Genomic DNA, 23,332 nt, shown 5'->3' with positions numbered 1-23,332 from the left:
CGCCGGAGGACATTTTTCCGCTGTCTCTGACTCTACTCCGCTTCGTGGAAGAAAGTCTGAGGGAAGAAGGGTGCGAGCATCCGTTCGTCAGCCCAAACCGCGCATACTCAACCGTTGTCCAAGGCCAATCCACGCAAGATGACGAAACCTAAGGCCCTACTATATACAATGCCGAAACAGCACGAGCTTCTGTGGAAGTCTGGTCAACGTCTGAACAAGCATGGAGTCCGGTGTCTCCAAGCAAATGCATTGTCTTATTCGATCAGGCAGGATCAATGTGTACAAAGCTCACGCGCCATCTACGGCACAAGAGCCTTTGTTGACGTTTGTTCTGGACCCTGCTGCTAAGATTACGAAGCATGGACATCGACCTGGACTGATGGTTCGAGGGGCAGTGGCCACGCAATTCGATAATGACGAGGAGATCATGCCGTTCAGTCAGAACGTCGCTGACTCTGATACACTGCTTGCCATGCTGCACCGAGCCAACCCAAAGTTTCCTGTCAGCAGGGACGACTTGGAAACTGCCTCAGGAAGTCCTCCAGCGACAAAAGCCCACCGCGGTGAGGAAGGGTTGGCGGCTCCAACCCTTTCTGCAGAGAAGGTCGGATCGGACTCAGAGCCAGACCAAGCTCTGGATACGCCCCAGAGATCGACGGAATATGCGCAAGTCCATCCTGGCCTGAGCGCATTACAACTCAAGATGCAGAGGCTGAACGAAGCTGCATCCAGGTTCAACCTTGAATCGCCTGAGCATCAGGCCGCTATAATCCGCCAGCTTGGGGACGATGGATTTCTACCCACCAGTACACAGCCCTTGAACCAAGGTGAAGAATCTGACTGGACGATTTAGTACCTTGTTCTTGTCCACATGACCCAGGACCTTAAAAAAAGGTGAGGTTCTTCTTACATTGGTAAGTATATCAAAGACATAGCTCTGGCTATAGATAAGCCCCTCCCCAAGGTATCTTCGGCCGCTCAAAGTTTGGCAAAGGATTATTACACCCACAACACCGCCGACAAACATACGTGGGTGCTCTCACATCCTCTTGGCGAGCTGCCTGACACCTAATGGCGAAACATGGAAAACACCTCTGCTACGGCAATACACCCCTCCTGGTAGCTCGAGTCACGTTCAAGCAGCACCACTCGCAGAGTCAGCAAACATCCGAGATGTAAAGGAGTTTAAGGACACGCCACCGAGCCCTGTTGTCCCGGCCATAAGCTCGGAAGCTCAATGTCCGCCTATCGACATTTCATACGCTGCTAAAGTCGACACCTCAAATCTCGACGAATCTTCTATCTACCCATACGAACCCGCGACCCTTTGGACGCGCATCGACCAAGCCTGCGTCGATCCATAGGTCCTGCTCGACACCGGCGATGAGTTCCATGAAGACGGATACAGCTTAGTTATCCATAGGACAGTCTGGCATGGTGAGTTCAAGCGATGGGTGCAAAACACGCTAGATTTAAGACTGAAGGAACCTGAGTCTTCGCGGGACAGGAGGGGCGTCAGTGAGCATACGTGGTTGAGCAAGGGGAAGGAGAGAGATGAGAGGGATCTGCATCAAGCGAAATTGGATAGGGTGCTGGCGGGGGTTATGAAGAAGGATGCGCTGAGACATTTTGCGAAGGATGAGGAGGCGGAGAAGAAGCGCCAATAGCTCCAAGCGTTGATTGAAGTCCCTACGCATCGTATTTTGCTCAATTACTGGGCACAACCCTTCAATCAACTGAATGCCTCCAGGGTCCGTGATGATGCCACTCATAACTTGCAGTACTGATGGCCTATGATCACAAGGCCTCAGTAAGCCTGCCCATTTTGCCCCTTTTCCCCTCGCACCAGAATGCACTCCGCCTTCTGACATCTGTCCTGGGTACCTACCATTTCAATATCGGTCAGTCCAATCTGCAGTCAACGCTTACATCACGGACTCTCGATGCAAACATGACTAAACCGCTGATCGATCCCTTTCAGCCCTACCACCCTCGCACTGGCCTCCTCATCACATCGAAGTGGCGGTGAAGCACGTCCCCTTTCAAAACTCCCATTCCGATTCCCCGCGACAGCGGCGGCGGTGCTAACATCTCCACGGTTTCCGGCTCCGCGATTATGTCACTTATCACACCGCTGAACCGTAGAGTAGTGTGCTGTTCAAAGTCAATAGTGCTCCCTCTTCCCCGCGTACACCGCAACGGCTGTACGAGTCGTGTCAAGAATTAGCTTTGGGGGATAAGAGCGATGTTGCTCAGAGGGTGTGTGCGGATGTCGATAGTATGCACACACCCTCTTTGTAGGTGGAGTGAGGCATGGCGTCTGTTTATTCAATAAGAGCCTAGTTATCACTAATGTTTGAGGATCCTTGACCACGGATGCTGCTGAAGGTGGTGTCGAGTGGTATATCGATATCGTGTCGCTACGAAGAGGTGTTGAAGGCAGACCAGCCAGGTTTGGAGAGGATTCCAGGCCGAAGAGGAGTGGTATCGTAGAGAGAATGGACTGGTACGTGGCCTAGTGGTAAAGACCATGAAGTGATGATCTGGGATATGGTGAGATGACGAGAAGCCGACCATACGCGTAGAGCATATCGTTCTGTTGTAGAGGCTCGAAGGGGTTGGGTTGTGTTGAGTATTTCGCGACTGCTTGTCCATATAGAGTGTCTTTGCGGAGAAACAATGCTCTGTGCTGTTGCCGTTTGGATGCAATCTGTGGCTTGAACGTAAGCGGTGTATGGTTCATCAAGCTCGAGGGAGTATCTGTAACTTGGCACGCATTACTTTTTGCAAAGAAGCTATTGGAATAGTTAAGCAAGATGCTCAAAGAGTGTGAATGATGTAGGATTACGTGGACGTGGGTGGACCTGATGTAGAGTTCCTTAGAGGGATGCAGTAGTGCAGGGTATCGAGGTGGCATTACTGTATGTACATACAATGGCAACACGGTCAGCGACAAAGCATGGGGCCGATAGGTGTGAATTGTCATTGTCATTTCCGTGATACTTTTCCCGCAAACACCAAGTGCGGATATCAGTACCCATGCACGCCATCACTGCGACCGGAACGCATCAAGGGTATGTTTAACCTTTCATATTGTAAACATAGCGCCTCTTGGATGCCCAGATCATGCCGCAGAAAGTTGAAAGGACCCAGAAAACCCCAGCCTAATCAACCATGATCATTTAAACATTCTCAAGGACGGTCTCCTTGAACTCGCGCTCAACCTTCTCGCCAGAGTCGTTGGCGTTCGACTCGCCGTGCAGACCGAGGAGGGCACCAAGGTCGAACTTGGGCGACTTGATGAGCTTGACCTTGCGGACGTGGACCTGCAGGAATTAGTGTCTGTTGTGTATGGACATGGGGACTTCAACGCACGTTCTGAAGGGGGTAGATGCCCTGGGTGGACTTCTCGATCTCGCGGCCAATGACCTCGGGGATCAGCTTCTGGGTGAGCTGAGCCAGAGTGCAGGAGCTGGCCTCCCTCTGCATGATCTCAGTCATCTTCTTGCGGATCGCCCTGATCTGCGACGAAGCGGCGTAGGTGGTCTTCTTAATCTGGTTCGGCCTGCGCTTGGTGAAGCCGATGGCGAAGAGGCGGAGGAGGTAGTCGTCGGTGGTCTTGACGACGACGTTGGCCTCGATGAGGGATTGCCACTTGCGGACGAGCGAGCGGAGCTTGTCGGAGGTGAAGTCGAGGCCGTGGAAGTTGGTCAGGCAGTTCTTGCCCTGAACCTCGTCGACGCGGAGCTTGACCTTGCGGAAAGAGTGGTCCTCATCCTTCTGGAGATCGGCGAGCGAAACCTCGAATATCCGGCCCTTGAGGGCGTCGTTCGCGTTCTTCAAACCGGTGGTGCGGTTGACGAGGGTCTTGCCGACACTGCAGGAGATCAGTACACTGTGGCATGGCGAATTGCTGCTGCGACGGGCGTGCTGGGGCGTCTTACTCCCTAACCGCGAAAGTTCCGGGTGCCTTGAGGTTGTACCAGTCCTTCTTCGCGAAAGTGTCGGTCTTCTTCTTAAGACCCTTCTTGCCCTTTGAGAGACGCTTGTTCTTGCCGACAGCCATGATTGCGACGAGAGTTGTGTGGGCGTCGAGGTCCTGTGGTTAGTTCTGTCGTGGTCGGCCAGAGGGTATTTCGAAAGTTGCGCACACAGGCTAAGCGGCTCGCTAAAAATCTCGGCGCTGCACGTGACGCTATGCTCAACACCCGAGAAAGGAACCACCATGGTCATGGTCAAACAAATGAACTTGATGATGCTCTTCCTGTATTGTGGCTTTAGACGCAGGCCTTGTTCATGATGAGTTATGCAGTATGCATTTTGTCGTCTTTTAGCTAGGCGTCATTACGGCCGCTGAACGGAGGCCACTGATGGGTACTGCAGCTATTTCCTGAACATGTCCATCTTCACAAGTGTGCTTGCACAGATGCTCAGTCTCATAGAGGGAGAATAGCACTCGGTGTTCTGGGGCATGTTGCTGCAGCGTGTCGAGGACTTCCCAGGGATCATAGACACCATGTGCCTGGAGCCAGCAAACCTCAACTTCTCACTAGAATTCCCATCACAAAGGCTATTGGACTTGAAACACTTCACAAGAGATCACAGGCAAGTATGTTGTAAGCTCTGAGGTTCGTAGGTATGTGTTGACATTGTTTCCCGATATCATTGCCACCGTCACGACTCCTGCCTCGCCACTGCGCATCCATGCGCTGCTATCTAATCATCTCTTCAACATCATGACAACTCTCATGATTCGCTCTACTTCTAACTGTACGCCTCCATTCGGCTTACGAAGCCACTTCGAGGCATCTCGAATCTTCTTCCTCTAAGCACTCTCGGCCGCAGCGCTGGTGGCTGTGCCTATCATACGAACATTGCCCTCACGCCAGCCTTGCTTCTTCCGTCTGGCCTCCTCTTCTGCTACGATGACGTGCGACACATGGGCTATCAGTAGCCTCTTTCTAGCCGCCAGTCGGGTTGGACCGAACAGTCCTCACGTGAGGGTTCGTCCTTAACCATTGCCCCCACGGTGGGAGTGCAGTGCGACTTGCACACGGGACGACCTATCTCTAGCCTCTTACTAGAGGGAGGAAGGAGGGTCGTGTTGAAGATGGTAGGTGAATAGGCCAGTAAGTGCTGTGTTGAAACTCCGAGCTCTTTCTGTGCACATGTCTACGAGCCCAATCAAGTCCTGACAGCAGTGTGACACTGATCATATTGACTCTGGCAGAACTTCTCGTAGTCAGGGAAGCTGATGTAACCATCTGAGACGGCGTTAGTTACAATTCCAAAGCTCACTATTGTCATGGAGTGATGCTTACCCTGCTGCCTGTACTGGGTGACGTATCGGTCACTCTCGCTCCTCCACACCACAGGTCGTTCCATGGAGTAACTCGAGTGCATCCTTGACTCGGGCGAGGCCATTGGTGACGGGATCTCGCCTCTTGGTGTTGTTGGCGATGAGGCTACCTTTGCGAGCAGGACGGAAGCCTTGGTTGGGCTGCTTGACGAGGTTGCTGATCCGGCAGAGTCCCTTCGAGAGGCAACGGGAGCATGTGTTGTGATGCAAGGCGAAGAAACAGTCGAAGGTGACAGAGCAGGACGGCGACTGCCTGATCTTGATCGTTTGGGTGCTTCGGTGGGAAGCGAGTAGTAGTAAGTGCCGTAGCCTGACATGGTGAATGTGTTGTGATGTTGCGTATACGGTTTTCGAGTCGGACAATTGGTTTTGAAGTACGTGTTGCGATGACGAAGTTACTTGTGCGACTTGGAGGCGGGTAAGGTAGTAATAATGAGTCTCGGTGACCGCCCAGACGCTATTCACCCCATACTACCGACACTCACGCTTCTGCATGATCCAGGCACCCCTGCCACGCCAACTGTATCAGTAGCCCCACTCCACGTCTCTTGCATAGAAAACGCACGCCGCCAGAAAACGTGGGCCGTTTAGAACAAAAGTTACAGGGAGCTGTGCGTTGTCATCCGTTCACTCGTCCTGACTCGTCCTCAACACGCACAAGACCTCACCTCCGTTCCATTAGACTGTGCTTTCGCTGCAGGTGTGAGCTGGCCGCCTCAGGTTCGAGACAGCTACCGCTCTGCTATCAGGTAATCGGTGGCACTGGAAAGTGCTCTTCCATCGAATGCGCTGACGGTGTGGCCGGCAGGCGTTGCGCGTTTAATTCCAAGGTTTGTCGGAAGGGCGGGTGCTGAAGCGGCATCGAATCGGCGGAAGGATGCCCGATCGCATGGACCTCACCGTCATGGCTGCGTGGTGATGACAAGACAAGCCACGTTTTGCGGATCTGGGAATTGGCGGGTGTTCCTTGTTATGCCTTGGAAGCGGAAGCCCTGAAGAGGTTCATCTCCACCACTTTGTTGCCATGTCTGCTATCGATAGCCTTGAACACGCTCTTTGTGCGAGTCTGACCACACTTACGGGTGACAGCCTGACAGGCGTTGCTTGCAACAGCCTCATTCTTCTTCTTCACAGCCCTGTGGCGATATCACGCCGGCTGATGCCTCTATTTTGACCGGTTATGCATTTTGCACATCACGGAGCTGGACGTTGGAGTCGAGAACGCACTGCGACAAGGGCATCCCTTCGACATTCGGGAGATTTACTGTGATCCGGTTGGAGCATAAGAACACGAGACGGTCCGGCACCTCTTTACGACGTCGTGTGCTCACCTTTCGCGTGTTTCTCCAGCGTGATGGGCACAAGTATCTTTATCGATGACATATCTCACACTGACGTCCGGCAGTGGCTTCCTGCTACACGTTGTGACGGTTGAAGAACGGCCACGTCCGTCGATGTACCCCTCCACACTGTGCACCTCATTCGGATGGGCGAACACGATGAGACACATCCACATCAAGCATTTGTTGTATAATGGGTCCTGATCTGGAACACTGTCTATCTCCACTTTCACGTCAGCCCAACGCAGCTCAGCTGAACGGTATTCTTCACGCTGAATGGATTGGATGCTCCTCCGCGACTCCGCTCTGTAACTCTCACTAGGCTACTAGCATGGTAACCTTCAGCTGCAATCAGCAACATTTTAAGTTTCACGTTCAGAATTCTTCACCGACAAGACAAAGAAGTCCTCCGCTCGTCTTCTCCATCGTTCAACCCCACTCGCTTGAAGGTTCCAGCCTTCCGCTTCCCCACCAAGCGCTTGTCTTCCACGAAGACAGCCAACCAAAATTCAAGAATCACATCGCACCTTGTCAGGCGAGCACTGCAACTGTGGGATCTTCATTTAACAAATGCATCACAGTTGCACTTGATCGGTCTACCAGGTTTTATACACACGCTGCATAGTGCTACGTCTGCAGTCAATCCGGATTGGGACACAAGTGCAGGGTTTCAATATGCCATGCTGCCCAGTGCTGCGATTTTAGCCACCACCAGTGTGCATGTATAGGCACGCGCTACAGGTACCTGGCCCGGGGAGCGGGTACCTGTAAGGATAACCTGTCCCGTCCATCGTCATAGCCGCGGCCGTTAAACAGATCAACACCCACCATCGATATTAATATCGAAAGGAAGTCAATCAGGCCTTCCGGCCCTTCAAAGAATGTCTTGAAGAGGTCTGAGAGGAGTGGCACACTCCGGCACGATTTTCGTATCCCAACAATTCAGAGCGTTGTTGCCCCTCATCATCCCACCATCAGCGACTCGAGATGCCCCAACACCACACACATGCATATTCTCCGCAAATCCTAAGTTCCAGACACGCTTCATGGCAGATCTCGCGCCGATCCTACCCGAGCTCCAAACAACACATACATCATTCCATTTGCGAATGCTTCTGTTTTCCCTTCTGTTGGTCTACCGAAATATACCCACACCAGTATACCCGCCACAATTACCGGATTGCGCACGTGCAACAGCATTCCCACTCACCGCAGAGAATACTTTCCGATAACCGTTTCGAAAGAATTTCTCCCTTCTAGAACCGAGAGTTTTTCCGTCTTGTAACAGACCGTCTTTATCTCATGAAGATTGCGTACGCTAAGTGGGTCCTCAGTATTTCCTTGCTTACCGCTCCTTTCGCTCCTCCAAAACAAGGCGGTGTACCTTAGTCACTTCGTACCTAGTCACGCTCAGAGCCCAATCCAAGCGGGCTTCATGTCGGAGCGGGCCGCGAGCACGTTCGCAGGTTGTTGCCGACGTCGGGAATACCCCTCCATCTGTGACTCCGTTTCTATGGCATTGTGTGCTTTGCTGGCAGTACGAGAAGTCATGTGGCGCCTGCACATGCACATGGCGATATGGGTGTCGCGGGTAAGGCGCGTTGATGTGCTAGGTGTACTCCTGCACGATGCGCAGGTTGCTGTAGGTACATGCGATTGCGTACGTGTTGTGTGTTGTTATGATGGAGACAGGAGAATGCAGGTAAACATTTGCATAGTGAGTGGGAAGTGTGCTGCAGTCGAACTCACGGAGGACCGACTGTGTGTAGCAAATATTGGTATCGTAGCAGTCAAAGTACCAGACATCTGATGGAAGGGTGGCCGGGCCGTACGGATCACTCTCAGCAGGCTGATCGGATCTACTATGGTCAGCATCGGGCCGCCTATATCGACTCTCATATACAGCGAGTCGTCAGTGGCTGGTAAGGTGACCCGGTGCTGAGGTTGACACGGGAAGATCACGCAGATAGCGGCATCATGAGCGATTCCAAAACGTATAGAAGCTGATTGGCTTGTTGAGTTCAGGTTGCATTGTTCTATGTGTGTTGCTGGAGGATTGGTCCTTCTGCAATCGTATGTCGCACAGCTGTGCCCACTGCAGTACATCAGAGTAGATTGCGGGGCCTCTCTGTGGTGCAGAGCGATCAGATGATGCGTCTTCCATAGCTTGCATCTTACTTACCAAATCGCAGGGCTCGCTCAGTGCTACAGTCACAGTCAGCTTGTCCAGACCTTTGGGGTTGCCGAGAAGTATACGTACATCGATGTCTTCCCAGCCGCGACCCTTGACATTTGCCAGTTCTTCCATGGACATGACAGTACCCGTAGTAAAGTAACCAGCCTGGATCTTGGCATCGATCTCGACGCGGCTGTCCGCTGGGATCATCTCGTCAGGGATGGGAACGCGCTCGTGGATGGGGATGCCTTGGTCGACGATGGCATCGTGCTTCATGCTATACTGTTGTTAGCTGCCGACTGACCGAAACAGCGGAGGAAGGAGATTTACTTAGACATCGACAACATCCTGTCAATCTTAGTGATACCGAGCCAATGGAGGATCTGTGATGTTGTCAGCGAAGTCATTCGCGAACCCGCACTCCATTGTAGGATTGGATGGGGGTGGAGACTCACATCAGGCATGAGCGCCTGGAAACGCATATCCTTGACTCCAGCAATGTTCTCTGTTCGCTTGAAGTACTCGCTTGCCCTGTCTTCTCCGCGTTTTCGTGCATTGTATACAAGGTACTTAGTGACCTCACCAAGCGCACGGCCTTCTTTGCGGAAGTAGATGACAACACCACTACCACCTTGCTGAGCCTCCTTCACTGCTTCTTCAATTCCGAAGGTGAGGTATGGACGGCATGTGCAGATGTCAGACCCGAAGACATCACTGCCGTTACATTCGTCGTGGACACGGAGTGCAAGACGGACGTTCGGGTCTGACATCTTTGCTGGATCGCCGAAGATGTAGACAGTGAGACCGCCAATGGGAGGGAGGAAGAGCTTAATATCGTGACGTGTGATCAGTTCGGGGTATGAGCCACCCGTCTCTTCGAACAGTGTTCGCCTGAGTGTGCCCTCATCTGCGGTGTTATCAGTACGATAAGTTCGAAAATAGCATTGTGGAGTATACGCACCAATACCGAAACGCTCGGCGACACCAGGCAGGTACCACACAGGCTCAACAGCCACTTTAGTCACTGCGACTTCACCAGTCTCGTTAATACAGATCTTGCCATCAGGTACGAGTCGGCCCTTCTTTACACTTTCTTCCATCTCCGGCAACTTCATGTGCGCTCGAGTGATAGCAATGGTAGGCCTGATCTCGACATCCTCCTTATCCATGGTCTCCTTGTACAACCACGGCGCAAGATGACCGTATGGATCCATTGCGACGATCTTCCTCTTGTCGTTCCATTGTGGGAAGGGACCGATGTTGGCAGCTGGCTCGGTGTTTGTGAAGTCTGGCTTGTGTGTGATGTCGAGGTTCTTGCTGGCTACAGCAAGCGCATTGTAGATCGAGTATGAACCTCCATGAGCTCCGATGGCTGTGGTTTATTAATACGATACATCCTAAACTGAATATGGAAGCAGACTCAACATACCGTTACGCCGGCGAATGGTGTTGTTGTGCCTCGAAACAACGACTGGACCGCGAACAGCAGGGTCTTTGGCACCCCACTCCATAGGCAATGGGTCGACACCAGATTGACCAGGGTACGAAGTCAAAATGATCTTTGAGGTCTTTGAAACACTTACTCGACGAGGGGGTGCTTCAGCATTGAGAGACGTTGGCTTATACAGCTGGCTAACAGCTTCTACGGTTTGCGCTGAGTCGGCCTCCTTTGCCTTCTCCTTGCTCAAAGTGCCGTTCGCAGCTTCAGAAGCTGCCTCGTCCTTCACCTGCTTGACACCAGCCAGCACGTTCACGCGGCCATTGATCTTATCAATCGCAGATGCTAGTTGAGAGTTCTCCAGGCGCATTGCCTTTAGTTCCTCCAAGATCCCCTTGAGCACAGCATTGTCTGCACTGCTTTCGGTTGACATCGTGACAAGCTCAGTATGAGATACTTCCAAACAAGACTGGACAATGAGTTTGAGCACCAGGACCTAAGATTAGGAGATGTTCGTTATGTTGGCCGCCTGGAAGCTGGGGACAAAGCTTCGGCAGCTACCGGCGTAGTACGAATGCGGGGAAGGAAGGATGATCTCGAGGTTAAACAGTAAGACGAATAGGTGAAAGAGCCTTGTATTGTTTGAAGCCTGCTCGAACGTAGTGAAACGTTGAAGTAGACTCGAGGAGAAGAGAGGAAGAAAGAGAAACAGACAGGAGACGTGGACGACAACGAAGCTCAAGACAGCTGACTATCGTCCGCAGCTAGCTGTTGCCAATCAGAGGTGGGGCTGATAACCCTATCCCGAACGCGCAGGTGCGACGGAGCTCTCCGTCACGCGCCTGGAAATTCGTCGCGACTCGACACCTCGCGCGTCATTGTCGAGAAGTTCAACCACGGCACGAAGTCAACATAGCCGTTGTCAACCACCACAAAGACCCTGGAGTCTCAGTAAATATCGTCGCACACGCGCTCACAACCATAACCACCTCTCACATCCCGCACACAGCTCCAAATGGTGCGTACCGCGCATCTCTCACTTCATCGCATGCGCCCGCTAACCATACCAACAGGGCAAGCGCAAATCCTCAAGCAAGCCGCAGGGCCCCAAGAAGGCATGCCCATCCCTATCGCACCGCGCCGATCCTCGCTAACGACTACACCAGAAGGAGAAGCTGCCAACGACGTTCCAGTGCCTGTTCTGCAACCACGAGAAGTCCGTCTCCGTGTCCATCGAGAAGAAGTCCGGTGTCGGCAATCTGCAGTGCAAGGTTTGTGGGCAGACGTTTCAGACTAACATCAACTGTATGTGGGAATTTCCCTGGGGAGGTAGATTGGGTGCTGATTGGGAACAGATTTATCGGCGCCGGTCGATGTGTATGCCGACTGGATCGATGCTTGCGATGCTGTTGCGAAGGAAGCTGCTGCTGGGCGCGCGACCGAGCGCTCGACGAACCGTACTGGTGCCCTTCCTAAGCCTGTAGACGACGATGATGGCTTTATCGAGAACGACGACCTAGACGCAGAGGGCGACTACGATGGCTGAGAGTATGCGGATGGCACTGTACAACAAGAGAGGTGTTCAAAAGATAGCATGATATGATGTGGGCATGATTGGCATTTACGGCGTTATGGTATACCACGGAGATGGGGTACATGGGTCTTGAGTTCTGAGGTTGGCCTTGGCTACCTGACAAAAGCTTTGCCTACAAGTGGGCTTTCAAGAGATTGAACAAATGGACTGTTTCCAACCATCGCGTTTTGAGTTGTGTGTCATATAGCAAGATATGGCTAAGTCAAGCAGAAACGGGTGCCATATTCAAACCGATCGAATCGAACGATGCACTGTCATGCAAGATAGCTGCTCAGCTCTCTACAAGGTGTAGAAGCGGTCACCGAAGTCACCAAGACCTGGGACAATGTAGCTAAAGGGGGTAGTCAGCAATAGCCGATGTTTGTGATAGGAACACATACTTCTTCTCGTCCAGACCCTGGTCAACGAATGCTGTGACAACCCTGACCTTTGGTACCTGCTCGGCGAACCTCTTCGCACCTTCAGGGCTGGCAATGAGGTTGAGGAAGAGGATGTGTTCCTCAGGCACACCACGCGACTTGAGTACCTCGACAGCCATGAGAGCAGAGCCACCAGTCGCAAGCATAGGATCGAGCAACAAGACCCATCGGTCCGCAATGTCTTCGGGCAGCTTGTCGTAGAAGAGCTTTGGCTTGCTCGTCTCCTCATCCCTCTGGATCAGAATCTTGCCAATTCTGACCGACCTGCAGCAGTCCCTCAAACCCTGCTCCATGGACTCTCCAGCACGCATGATCGAAACACCGCAGATCTTGCCCTCGAACTTGACACCAGCATAAGTCCGCCCCACAGGCGTAGTGATCTCGTGACCTACAACAGGGAGGTGGTTGAGCCCCTCTTCGACTAGTAGACGAATGATTCGGTTCGAGTAGAAGATAAAATCGGCGCGCCCCGTGTTCTTGTCGCGAATCATGCTGTTGATGGTTGAGTGTGATGTTGCTGATACGTGCAAGGGGCCTTACGTTAGCAGCGCTATCAGCTGGGGAGTCTGAGGCAAGATGTGGATGTTTGGCACTTGGTCAAGAGGTTTGGATACAGTTGCTGTCGGCTTCTGAGTAGCCGGGCGGTACTCAGGGCCTACGCATTGCGAAGGTGGTGTCTCGGAGCCGCCCGTCATGATGGTAACTGATGGAGGTGAAGATGTGAGGGGTGAGGAACTTGGTTGTATTAGCACAGTTTGAGTTCCTCAATTGAGTTGCTCGTACACTTGAGCTTGTTGCAATGCCGTGAGTAGTTGAACGTAGAGATGTGGAGATCAGGAAGGCTGGATTCGGTTGTGAACTTGAAGATAGATTCAGCCGCGGCGGCAAGACGACTGAGGAGAAATTCCGTAAGTGGGGCAGTCAATTGGTCTCAAAAGATGTGGTAATTGTAGAGCTGATTTGGACTAATAGATACTGTGTTAAGATAACAGAGAAAGAGGAGAAGCTGTAGTAAGAAGGAGGTCGAAGTCTAGGCTCGTGATCTACCGGCGACCTCCGTGAGATCTTGGAGGCTGAGTGCCTGAGTGAATGAGGAGAATGAGCACACGCATACCGTTCCCGCCATTCACCGCCCGCCATTCTTGGCTAGCGTACCTGCGGGCTCGCGAGCGGGCAGGCGCGGGACCCTGCTTTGCGCCTTTCTCACCACAGGGCACTTGCCGGCTTCGTCATTGTCCGCGGTGAACACAAACCCTCACGCGGTTTCAAGGTAGCGCGATTCACCGCGAACAACAATCGCAGTTGTGTTTGGCCACGCACGCCTCACCTCATGCAGACCTAATTGAGGCACCAGCCTGGTCGCTGCCTCACGTCAACCTTCTCTCCATCACAATGCGCGCTCCCATTTAGATCAACTTCTGTCTCAAAACAACAGCTACAAACGCGTCCATGATGGCGTCCTTCCTGCCATCCACCTTCACCACCGGTGAGAGGCGCAAGAAGGTTATAACATACGGCAAATTGTCGCGTCTTCCATCACGTCGAGCAAGCCTCAACGAAGATGCGCCTTCCCCCGAACGACCGCATAAACATACAGCGGTCTCGGACGGACCACCGGGAGGATTAGGTGGAGTGACGAAGTCTGTACGAGCTCCGGAAAGTGTGCGCGCACCTACAACAAGCTCGGATGTGTTCGATGTGCCCTCCGAAGACGAGTTCGGCTTCCAATCGACGCCACCTGCGAAACGACTCGTGGTACAGCGTGGCAAGACAGAAGGAGGGCCGCGTGCCAATATCGCAAAGGAGACTGCTAGTGTGCCGATTCGCCCAGCCGTGACAACTTCTCGGCCTCCGCAGAAGTCCATAGTCGCAAAACCAGCAGAGAGCAGAACAAGATTGTTGCAGGAGCAGATCAGATCGCAGCGACCGGCGCAAGAGAAACACATACAGCATAAAGTGCTGCCCACGAGCACAACATCGCAGACGAAGGCGTCGCAGGCTACAGAAGCTCGAAGGGAAGCTTCTGCGAGCGGGCAGCGTTTACAACGATCGAACACGTCCTCCAAGAATATATCACGCGCCACGACCCCAGGCCTATCTATAAAGCCTGTTCCGAAGCCTCAATTCGTAAAGACCGCCTCATCAGCAACTTTGAAGAAGACAGCGAGACCTACCGTCGGGCAGCCTGCGAATTTAGACGTATTTGACGTACCGTCAGATGATGAGGAAGCATCCTTGCCGATTCCTGAGGCGCCCCGGCAAACACCTCGCCAAGTGTCGAAAGGCACAGCGAGGCAACATGGAGCTTCAAAGGTCCCATCGTTCGACATATCCCAAAAGATGCCTGTGAAATCGAGTGAGCTTGGAAACTTGCAGAGTCGAAAGCGGAAGGGCTCTGTGTCTCTTGCGACCGCGCCCAAGTCGGTCACTGATCGCCAGCAGGAGACACTGAGAACACAACGGGACCGCAAGGTACCTAAGAGGGAAAATGGAACATCGCCAGCTCATGAGTTGGCAAAAGCGCCAGTTCCTAGTTCAGGGCCACAAGCCGCGACCGTAGAAGCTACTATCAACAAGCCAAGGAGGACGAGAACACGTACAGTGCCAGTCGTTAGTCAACCAGCAATACTGAAAGGCCAGTCCTCCCCAGCTGTGCTGCATAAGATGATACCCGATGAGCACGCCCCCAGCATTCTTCCTGAGGATATAGCATCCGAAATACCTGCATCCGACGACACCATGTACGATATACCAGATTCAATGACAACACCTGTACGCTCGACACCTCTCCGCAGAACCACGACTTCTACCCCTGATTCCGTTACACCCCGTCAGAAGGACCTCTTCAGCACACTGTTAGGAGGCTCGACCGCGCCGAAAACCCCAGCTTCTGCACTCGCCTCTCTGCAGCTGACTGACAAGAAGCCGAGGTCGTTGCTCGGTGCTCTCGCCAGATCAAGATCCGATGTCGCCTACAGCAGCCAGTCACGAAAAACTCGACTGATAGACACACTCAAGGACGAGGACACAAGCTCTGAAGAAGAGGACAGTGGGAGTGATGAAGAGGCCGACAGCACGATAACTGCAACGTACGATGTCGATGAGGACAAAACACCAATGCAAGCGAAGCGCACGATCCTTGAGAGAAACATCGAAGATCTGGATAGGGACAAACCAACCGCAACGGACTCTCAGACATCGCAGATGATCACTGGAGCGGTCACTCGCCCAAAATTAACGTACGCAACCCAGCGGTCCTATCTACAAGAAGCGAACCCGGAAGATGAGTTCCTGATGTCTATGGACCTTGACGATAATTGGAAGATGGACTCACAAACCGTTTCCACTGACGACGAAGACGGACCTACGAGTCAGCCACGAACACATCATGAGCTCAGGAAATATGGGCAGAATACGATGTTCTCGTGGGATATGGAAGAGTCCATCCGCGAAATCTCAGATGAATCTAATAGGAGCGGGCGGCGTAGCGCAATGATGGACTTGTGCACTAAGATGGCTGATGCAGGCTTTGTTAGTCAGCTCCTCGACTCTGGGTTCATGCACAAACTCTTCGAACGCATGACATCTACAGGCGATGTTATCTTCGATTTCATCGTGGCCGTCTCGGTTTTGTTTGTCCTTCAAACGAAGCCTGCCTTTGCTGTTGTAGATCAGATGTACCGTTCCGGCGTTACGACAACCCTGATTAACTTGGTCGACAAAGACGCCGACATGTCGAAGATCGCACGCGATCGCAAGTCCAATATGTCAAAAATAGCACAGGAATCCTTGACCGACTTCCGCACACTAATACTGGCAGCTAAGGTATGGTCGTCAACTACACCAGAGAAGGTGTCACCCCAGCTTCTAGCACTTAAGACGATTGACATCCTCGTCCGAAATCTTCGAGAGTCCGGCAGCACAGAGGCATTGTTAACTCCCGCGGACGTCTCGAAGATTGTCAACGTATGTTCGCTGTCCTCCAAACGCATTGAAGCCTCCAAGTCTTCCGTCCAAGACTGTTTGGCCCTTGAACTGGCAATCTCAACGTTAGAAACCGTGTCTATCGCAGATCAAGACCACTCCACTTGGCCAACCAAGGTCCTTCAACAACTGTCGGAGGCGAGTCCAGTCTTCTTCGGCGACAATGGCCTCTCGAAGACTGTAGAAGCGATGAAGCTTTGCATGAATCTCACCAACAACAAGCCCAAGGCCTGTCAACCATTCTCAACTCAGACCTTCGTACAGTCTCTGATTCGCTTCATCGTTGCTCGTTTCGACCTGCTGCATACTGGCGGATTAGACTCAGAACGTCGGACTCGGGTGTTGGCCGCTTTGACTCTCAGTCTGGGTGCGATGATCAACCTCGCTGAGCTCAGCGACCAGGCACGACTCAACGCCATCAACGACGTAAACTCTATCGAGGTGCTAGTAAAGACCTTTGTGGTGGGCTCAGAACGAGCGGCTGAGGCGAACTCCGTTGAAGAGTCCGAGATCAGTGTAGTGATCGGTTTCCTCACGGTGCTCTTGGGCAACCTGTGCCTCAATAGCACCGTCCGATCTATACTTCGAAGCTCGCTTCCTGGGCAGCAGCTCGATCTGTTGCTGGAGAAGATGAAAGAGTTCGCACTGATTCATGAGCATGTCGACAAGCGAACAGCAAGCCGCTTCGAGGGATCCGAAGGACAGGAAACTCTGAACAATTACTATATACGAATTATGCACGTGGTGAAGAAGTTGGAAAGCGCGAAAGCATAATGGCTGATATTGGTGGTTTGATGCACTGCTGCATGGCAGTCAAACACATGGATTACGAATCTCCTTTGCGTTTCTGGATACTGTTTACAGCATGATACCCAAGGGTTATGGAATTGCAGCGACTGCCGGTATGGGCATTTGATATCACGTACGTGTTCCCCCGAGATATGGTTCAAGAGTATGGTCAGGCCATAGACTATAAACAAGTATTTGGATGTACACAAGTTAGTCAGACTACCTGGAGCCTCCTCGTAAACATATACAGGGCTATCATCGGTCTCATGTATCGCTAGGGCCTGCCTCGCTCCTAGCCGGAGTCCAGATAAGTGTTCCACATAGGCGTGAGCATTTGCCCAAGCACCTCGATATGGCTAGGCATCAACTCCGTACCGTGATACTTATGTGCCCGTGTCACAGTACTGTTCCCGACGGAACACCAACCAGCTAAACAACGCGTCTGCACAATCCTCAACGCAGGATTGTGAGCACATCACAGTGATCCTCAGAAACTTTTCATCACACATGTGATGCTCAGCTCGAGTCGCGCACACAGGTTCGGGAAGGTCAGGACGACGGGGATGTCGGGTAGGGTATTAGCTTCTAGAAGACCCAGAGAACGTGTGGCCGAGAGTCGCTTCTGTTGCTGTCGTGCAGTCCTGACCAGACCCTTTCCACATTGTGCAGATGACGCTAGGCTCGGATGAATTGACATGACGTAAATTGAATGCTTGGGATTGGGCAATCTGGGTAAAGTATCGGCATGCTCGTTAACACATCGCGCCCACATGCTGAAGGTGGTCTGCACTACCGCGGATAGCATGACGGCACAAGGTCGCGGCTGAGGAACTTTTGAGATTCTCTCGAGTGTTTGCAAATAGACTTCACCGTGGCTTTGTTAACTTTCGTTTATCTTGTTGATCTTGTGCGCATGCGGTGACGGCGCAAATAGACCCTTGTTTACTCGGTGCTACCTTCTTCGCCCGCGGACGTCATCCTTAGCTTTCAGGATCGACAGAGTAACGCGCGCCTGGGCATCAGCGTCTCAGCAGCGGACTGAGGTCGTGAAATCTACACGGGCAACCCGCTGAACAACCTCGCAAACAAAACAACAAACACATCACAAAGCCACCAGCAAGATGCCCGCCCCACCAAAGCAGAGGAAGATGGCCATTGTCGGCAGTCGAGCTGTCGGTAAGCATGCGCAGTTGTGAGCTACAACACGCACGCTCTGTAACTTGCCAGCACGGAAGTAACTGACGCGAATTGGTGCAGGCAAGTCGAGTATGACGGTGCAATTCGTCGATGGCCACTTTGTCGATAGCTACTATCCGACTATCGAGAACACGTTCAGCAAGATGATCAAGTGGAAGAATCAGGACTTTGCGACGGAGATTATCGATACTGCTGGCCAGGTACGTGAGGTTTTCTTTTCTCCCCGCTCCCGCTGCAAGCTCCACGCCCCACTTCAGCTCAGAGCTATGCTGCTCCTGCGATTTCAGCGCGCAATGCGTCGCTGCGCGAGGGATATGTTGTCTGGGGCTTTATATGCGAACACTGCTGACATGATCGCTCTCACCAGGACGAGTATAGCATTCTTAACTCGAAGCACTTCATCGGTATCCATGGCTACATGATCGTCTACTCGGTTGCAAGCAAGCAGAGCTTCGAGATGGCGCGCATCATCCGGGACAAGATCCTCAATCACCTCGTGAGTTTCCCTCTCACCAACACTCACCCAAATGCAAGACTCTCCAGACTAACAGCACCTCTTACACAGGCTGTCGACTGGGTCCCAATCGTCATCGTTGGCAACAAATCCGATCTCCGTCCCGAGCAGCGCCAGGTTACCCCTGAAGACGGTAAACAACTTGCCCAAGAGTTCAAGTGCGGCTGGACCGAAGCCAGTGCGCGGTACAACGAGAACGTCGAGAAGGCCTTCCAGCTCTTGATCGAGCAGGTAGAGACTAGCCAGAACCCTGGTGAGCCCACTGGCGGCAAGAGTGGGTGTCAGGTCATGTAAAAGCCATGACTGACAGTCCTTTCCTCTAGGTACACCAATGCAGTCGCGGTTCGGACAGCATGAAGAGTACAATAACAGAGGTTCGGTGAGCACGCAGAGCACGACGAGCAAGAAGAAGGGCTGGAAGAAACATGTGCCAGCGGGCTGTACATCCTCCTGAAGGGCTGTATCGAAGGCTAGACGGTATAGACGGTGGTGGGCTGGGTCGACTGCAAATGCTTCTGGCAACCTCTCTTTGCAGAGGCATAATGGCGTAATGGTGTTTGAGCGGGGGCGCAATGGGTTCTATTCGGTATTCAGGTCTCTTTATCCAAGCTCTGCGATATCGCAGAGGTCAACTCTCAAGACTGCAATGGTTATGAGGCCCACGCGAACTTGTCTTGCATTCCTCCGCTTGGAGTTCCTGCCACCAGAACTTCAGCCCGCACTTCGGCAGCTCCACTCACCGTTCGAGCCCCTTGATCACCGTGCGCGAATGCATCGACCGCCACTTGATTAGGAAGCTGAGAAGCTTTGACGATGAAGATACCGTGATCGATGCTTTCACGTGTGAGAACTCGAAACCTGCTTTTCTGGGAAGGCTGGAGGCTGGAGGCTGGAGGCTGGATGCTGTCGAGCGCTGCGTCGCGCTTCGAGAGAGCAGCCACTCTGCCCCGCCATCGCACAGATCATCCTGGTCCCTGACTCAAGCGCACCACACCACCACATTTGTGTGTCTTTGGGCTGCGACGTCTTGCACACGAGCAATTGAATCAGCACACACCTAGACAAGATGCTTGACGTGTAAGTCTGCCCAGGGTTCGAAGATCCTGGCCCGGAGTATCATTTTGATTCAAAACCATCGTAAACATGCTAACATGGCGGGGTAAACAGCAACGACTTTATCGCAGAACGCGGCGGCGACCCAGAGAAGATCCGCGAGTCGCAGCGCAAACGCCATGCTCCCGTCGAGATTGTAGACGAAGTCATCGAGCTGTTCGAGGACCACCGGAAGACACAGTATGCGGCGACACAGATCGGTTCGCAAATAAACGGGCTGCAGAAGCAGGTCGGGCAGAAGAAGAAGGCCAAGGAGAGCGCAGATGACCTCCTTGCGGAGATGGCGGAGCTGAAGAAGCAGAAGGCGGCCAAGGAAGAGGAGGCTGCTGAAAAGCTGGTCAAGCTCAACATCAAGGCCAAGTCGGTTGGCAACTACGTGCACAAGGATGTTCCTGTGTCTGGCACCGAGGACGACAACGCTGTCGTGAAGACATGGGCTCCTGAGAACAGGAAAGCAGAGTTCAAGAGCGACGGTATCCCACACCACGGCGTCCTCACAAGACTGAACGGCTACGACCCCGAGCGCGGCGTGAAGATTGTCGGACACAGGGGCTACTGCTTGACCGGCTACGGTCTCTTCCTCAACCTCGCCCTCATCAACTACGGTCTCGAGTTCCTCTTCAACAAGGGCTACACACCCAACCAGCCGCCCTTCTTCATGCTCCGCGACCAAATGGCCAAGACAGCGCAACTCTCCGACTTCGACGACGAGCTGTACAAGGTCACCGAGAGCAAGGACAAGCCCGAGACAGACAAGTACCTCATCGCCACCTCGGAACAACCCATCAGCGCCCTGCACTCCGAGGAGTGGCTCGGCACCGCCGACCTGCCTATCAAGTACGCTGGGTACTCGACCAATTTCAGGAAGGAGGCTGGCTCGCACGGAAAGGATGCGTGGGGTATCTTTAGGATACACCAGTTTGAGAAGGTGGAGCAGTTCATCATCACGCACCCCGAGAAGTCGTGGGAGGCGTTCGATAGCATGCTTGCTACGTCTGAGGAGTTCTACCAGAGCCTCGGTTTGCCGTACCAGGTGATCAACATCGTCAGTGGAGCGCTGAGTAAGTTTTGTGATTCTGAAGAAGGGAAGATTGGAGCTAATACTTGCGTGCAGACAACGCGGCGTCCATGAAGCGTGATCTCGAGGCCTGGTTCCCCGTCACTGGTGGCGGCGAGTACAAGGAACTCGTGTCCATCTCCAACTGCACAGACTACCAGACGCGCGAGCTCGAGATCCGATTCGGCGTCAAGAAGCAGACTGCTACTCGCAAGGAGTACGTTCACGCTTTGAACGGCACACGTACGTTTCCCCTTCTCTCTTCCCCACCCCTCTTTTTCTTTCAGCATTATAGTCTGGAATGAACTGTATTTGCTGATACTGAACAGTCTGCGCAACCGAACGCACACTTTGCTGCATCCTCGAGAACTACCAGACCCCCGAGGGTTTCAATGTCCCCGAGGTGCTACGCAAATACATCCCCGGCCAGCCCGAGTTCTTGCCGTTCGTCAAGGAGTGGAAGCCCAGCAAGGACGAGACGAAGACCCCGATCCCGGATAGGACGAAATGAATCAACGATTTCGAGGAAGATTCCGTCGAAGATTCTGATGAAACATCCGATAATCATTCTACATCAGTGGAGAAGAAATTGAACGCGTTGGGGAAGGCGATGGGTGATGAGGTCGACCGACATATCAGGAGATATTCCGTGTGCCAAATGGGAACAACAAGTCAGGTTGATCCCAAAATCGCTATGAATAGGGCGAGGTTAGATCGTATCAAATGAACATGATCCTCACATGAAACATCACAGTTCTGCTGGTCTTTTGTTCTTGAAAATTAACAACTGATCTGGATGGTCTCCAGCAAACAAGGCTCGCAGGAACGCAGCCCGGTCAGGACTCAAATCAGACCTGACCAGGCGCTTTCCCACACGACTTCATTTCGAGTTGTTCTTGTGTTCTCTAACTACCAATCGATGATCACAAGCATAACCAAGCCTTGTCAATAGTACCACTGTAGCACGCGCCGCAGATATAAGGCACATTAGCCTTGCCATAACCTTACGATCGTTATTCTGCAACACCAACATATGCTGTAAACAGACATCTGAGGTGCGCGGTCAAGGACTTACGGCTACCTACCGAACACCTCCTAAAACTGGCTTTGCGGAGTAAGCGGAGTAGCGTAGGTCAGAATGCTGCATTCAGTGATACGATTACCTTAACTGACAAAGGAGTCCATCTTGAATCTGCTAGTTCTACTTCAACTGCACCTTTTGCAATACAAGATCTTCTCTCAAAATACTCACCCACTCCCTCATCGCCCTGTTCCTAAACACCCCTCCTCCGCCCAAGACTCCCCCAATGCTCCATCATCGCCTCCCAACTCGCACACAACGCCTCCTCAACCCTCAACATCACCGCGCTAAACCACGTCTACATGGGTTCGACCCCAGCAACGTACGAATAAACAACGAACCCTCCTACATCCGTCCGCAGTCCAACGCCGCCGACACAGAAACATTGGTCTGGCTCGACACCGCGGAATCCAACACCACGCATCTCGGCCAGACGGTGCGCATGTGCCATAACTTCGTGCCGCTGCAGGTTGGCCGGAATTTGACACGGAGTAAAGAGATGCTGGAGAAGAGCGTGGGCGGTACGGGGGGATTGTAGGAGTATGGTCAGCGAAGCGTGCTGAAGCCGGTTGCAGGCGCAGTATTTGAACGCGGCGAGCGGGGAAAGGAGTGAGTATAGCGTGTTTAGGGAGACGAATAACACAGTGCCGTGGGAGTGTGAGGGGAGTGGAATGGTGAAACCGGTTAGTCGTCGTAAGTCGTGGCTTCCTCCCCTTCTTATTGTTGCTTCTGATTGTGATTGTGATGTGGTGGGGAGAGGAAGCTGACGCAACACAGCTAACCCAGACTTCAACGCGAGTCTAGCAGGCCACTTCGGTCACCCATCTGCCCCTGATAGCCAACAACTCCACCGCCCTCCTCGAAGACCCGCTCACCTGCGGCGTGCGCAACTTCAGCCGCGAGTTCGGCACGTTCGCATCGGTTCAGAACTACGATTTCGGAACGAACTTCCCATTGATGGATATCATGACCTTCTTTCCGACGATCGAGCAGGGACGCACGTTCAGAGAAGACATGCCAAGGGTTCAGATTGCATGTCTCGTGCCGGGGCAGGTGACGGAGGGGGGTAGAGAGAAGGCGAGTGTGCAGAGTGTGTTGGAGAGGTATAATAGTATGGGTGGTAATCGAACGGGTGGGGCTCAAGCTATAGATGGGCTGTCGACGTGGAGGCTGTTCGCTTGGGTGGTCTGTATGAGTCTCGTGTTCGCGGTCTAAGCGTGGTGATGGGAATGTGCTGGTCTGGGTTTCGGTGAGAGTTGTTCAAACGCAGT

General features: G+C 52.8%; 10 protein-coding genes across 10 annotated transcripts; 6 read left to right on the top strand and 4 right to left on the bottom strand.

The window, feature by feature from the left end:
- Positions 1-220: 220 nt before the first annotated feature.
- Positions 221-853, top strand: BU25DRAFT_456015 (uncharacterized protein; the record flags this gene model as incomplete). Its single annotated transcript, XM_033709981.1, has 1 exon — positions 221-853. One exon carries the CDS (start codon positions 221-223, stop codon positions 851-853), a length of 633 nt encoding a protein of 210 aa, XP_033564441.1.
- A 2,042-nt stretch (positions 854-2,895) lies between these two features.
- BU25DRAFT_387304 (ribosomal protein S3Ae) lies at positions 2,896-4,066 on the bottom strand (the record flags this gene model as incomplete). Its single annotated transcript, XM_033704432.1, has 3 exons — positions 2,896-3,326; positions 3,376-3,877; positions 3,945-4,066. The coding sequence occupies 3 exons, from the start codon at positions 4,064-4,066 to the stop codon at positions 3,183-3,185; spliced, it is 768 nt and encodes a 255-aa protein (XP_033564440.1). The 3' UTR covers positions 2,896-3,182.
- Positions 4,067-5,184: 1,118 nt separating this feature from the next.
- Positions 5,185-5,676, bottom strand: BU25DRAFT_335537 (uncharacterized protein; the record flags this gene model as incomplete). The annotated part of the gene is made up of 2 exons (XM_033702586.1): positions 5,185-5,264; positions 5,322-5,676. The coding sequence occupies 2 exons, from the start codon at positions 5,674-5,676 to the stop codon at positions 5,185-5,187; spliced, it is 435 nt and encodes a 144-aa protein (XP_033564439.1).
- Positions 5,677-8,109: 2,433 nt separating this feature from the next.
- BU25DRAFT_419267 (uncharacterized protein) lies at positions 8,110-10,746 on the bottom strand (the record flags this gene model as incomplete). Its single annotated transcript, XM_033707922.1, has 6 exons — positions 8,110-8,339; positions 8,449-8,558; positions 8,784-9,152; positions 9,206-9,258; positions 9,331-10,247; positions 10,305-10,746. 6 exons carry the CDS (start codon positions 10,744-10,746, stop codon positions 8,110-8,112), a joined length of 2,121 nt encoding a protein of 706 aa, XP_033564438.1.
- A 730-nt stretch (positions 10,747-11,476) lies between these two features.
- BU25DRAFT_335161 (Elf1-domain-containing protein) lies at positions 11,477-11,859 on the top strand (the record flags this gene model as incomplete). Its single annotated transcript, XM_033702575.1, has 2 exons — positions 11,477-11,618; positions 11,669-11,859. Coding segments are annotated over 2 exons (333 nt in total), but the record flags the coding sequence as incomplete, so codon positions are not given.
- Positions 11,860-12,186: 327 nt separating this feature from the next.
- On the bottom strand, positions 12,187-13,021 carry BU25DRAFT_456010 (uracil phosphoribosyltransferase; the record flags this gene model as incomplete). Its single annotated transcript, XM_033709980.1, has 3 exons — positions 12,187-12,238; positions 12,288-12,818; positions 12,867-13,021. The coding sequence occupies 3 exons, from the start codon at positions 13,019-13,021 to the stop codon at positions 12,187-12,189; spliced, it is 738 nt and encodes a 245-aa protein (XP_033564436.1).
- A 547-nt stretch (positions 13,022-13,568) lies between these two features.
- On the top strand, positions 13,569-17,325 carry BU25DRAFT_408218 (uncharacterized protein). The gene has a single exon (XM_033705760.1). The coding sequence runs from the start codon at positions 13,776-13,778 to the stop codon at positions 17,082-17,084; it is 3,309 nt and encodes a 1,102-aa protein (XP_033564435.1). The 5' UTR covers positions 13,569-13,775; the 3' UTR covers positions 17,085-17,325.
- Positions 17,326-18,137: 812 nt separating this feature from the next.
- On the top strand, positions 18,138-19,474 carry BU25DRAFT_408217 (rheb small monomeric GTPase RhbA). Its single transcript, XM_033705759.1, has 4 exons — positions 18,138-18,275; positions 18,357-18,496; positions 18,664-18,792; positions 18,862-19,474. Exons 1-4 carry the CDS (start codon positions 18,221-18,223, stop codon positions 19,102-19,104), a joined length of 567 nt encoding a protein of 188 aa, XP_033564434.1. The 5' UTR covers positions 18,138-18,220; the 3' UTR covers positions 19,105-19,474.
- Positions 19,475-19,712: 238 nt separating this feature from the next.
- On the top strand, positions 19,713-21,719 carry BU25DRAFT_408215 (serine-tRNA ligase). The gene is made up of 4 exons (XM_033705758.1): positions 19,713-19,887; positions 19,978-20,984; positions 21,038-21,223; positions 21,310-21,719. The coding sequence occupies exons 1-4, from the start codon at positions 19,877-19,879 to the stop codon at positions 21,489-21,491; spliced, it is 1,386 nt and encodes a 461-aa protein (XP_033564433.1). The 5' UTR covers positions 19,713-19,876; the 3' UTR covers positions 21,492-21,719.
- A 568-nt stretch (positions 21,720-22,287) lies between these two features.
- BU25DRAFT_446510 (uncharacterized protein) lies at positions 22,288-23,276 on the top strand (the record flags this gene model as incomplete). Its single annotated transcript, XM_033709489.1, has 3 exons — positions 22,288-22,575; positions 22,637-22,754; positions 22,900-23,276. The coding sequence occupies 3 exons, from the start codon at positions 22,288-22,290 to the stop codon at positions 23,274-23,276; spliced, it is 783 nt and encodes a 260-aa protein (XP_033564432.1).
- Between the last annotated feature and the right edge of the window lie 56 nt (positions 23,277-23,332).

This window comes from Macroventuria anomochaeta (genome assembly GCF_010093625.1).
Source record: "Macroventuria anomochaeta strain CBS 525.71 unplaced genomic scaffold BU25scaffold_7, whole genome shotgun sequence".
Lineage (NCBI taxonomy): Eukaryota > Fungi > Ascomycota > Dothideomycetes > Pleosporales > Didymellaceae > Macroventuria > Macroventuria anomochaeta.
This window is presented reverse-complemented; position numbering and strand designations above follow the sequence as displayed.

Coding starts and splice junctions, on each gene's coding strand:
- BU25DRAFT_408218 (XM_033705760.1), top strand. CDS start 13,776: ATGATGGCGTCCTTCCTGCCATCCACCTTCACCACCGGTGAGAGGCGC.
- BU25DRAFT_408217 (XM_033705759.1), top strand. CDS start 18,221: ATGCCCGCCCCACCAAAGCAGAGGAAGATGGCCATTGTCGGCAGTCGA. Junction 18,276..18,356: donor TGTCGGCAGTCGAGCTGTCG/GTAAGCATGCGC, acceptor GAATTGGTGCAG/GCAAGTCGAGTATGACGGTG. Junction 18,497..18,663: donor TTATCGATACTGCTGGCCAG/GTACGTGAGGTT, acceptor CGCTCTCACCAG/GACGAGTATAGCATTCTTAA.
- BU25DRAFT_408215 (XM_033705758.1), top strand. Junction 20,985..21,037: donor CATCGTCAGTGGAGCGCTGA/GTAAGTTTTGTG, acceptor ACTTGCGTGCAG/ACAACGCGGCGTCCATGAAG. Junction 21,224..21,309: donor TCACGCTTTGAACGGCACAC/GTACGTTTCCCC, acceptor GATACTGAACAG/TCTGCGCAACCGAACGCACA.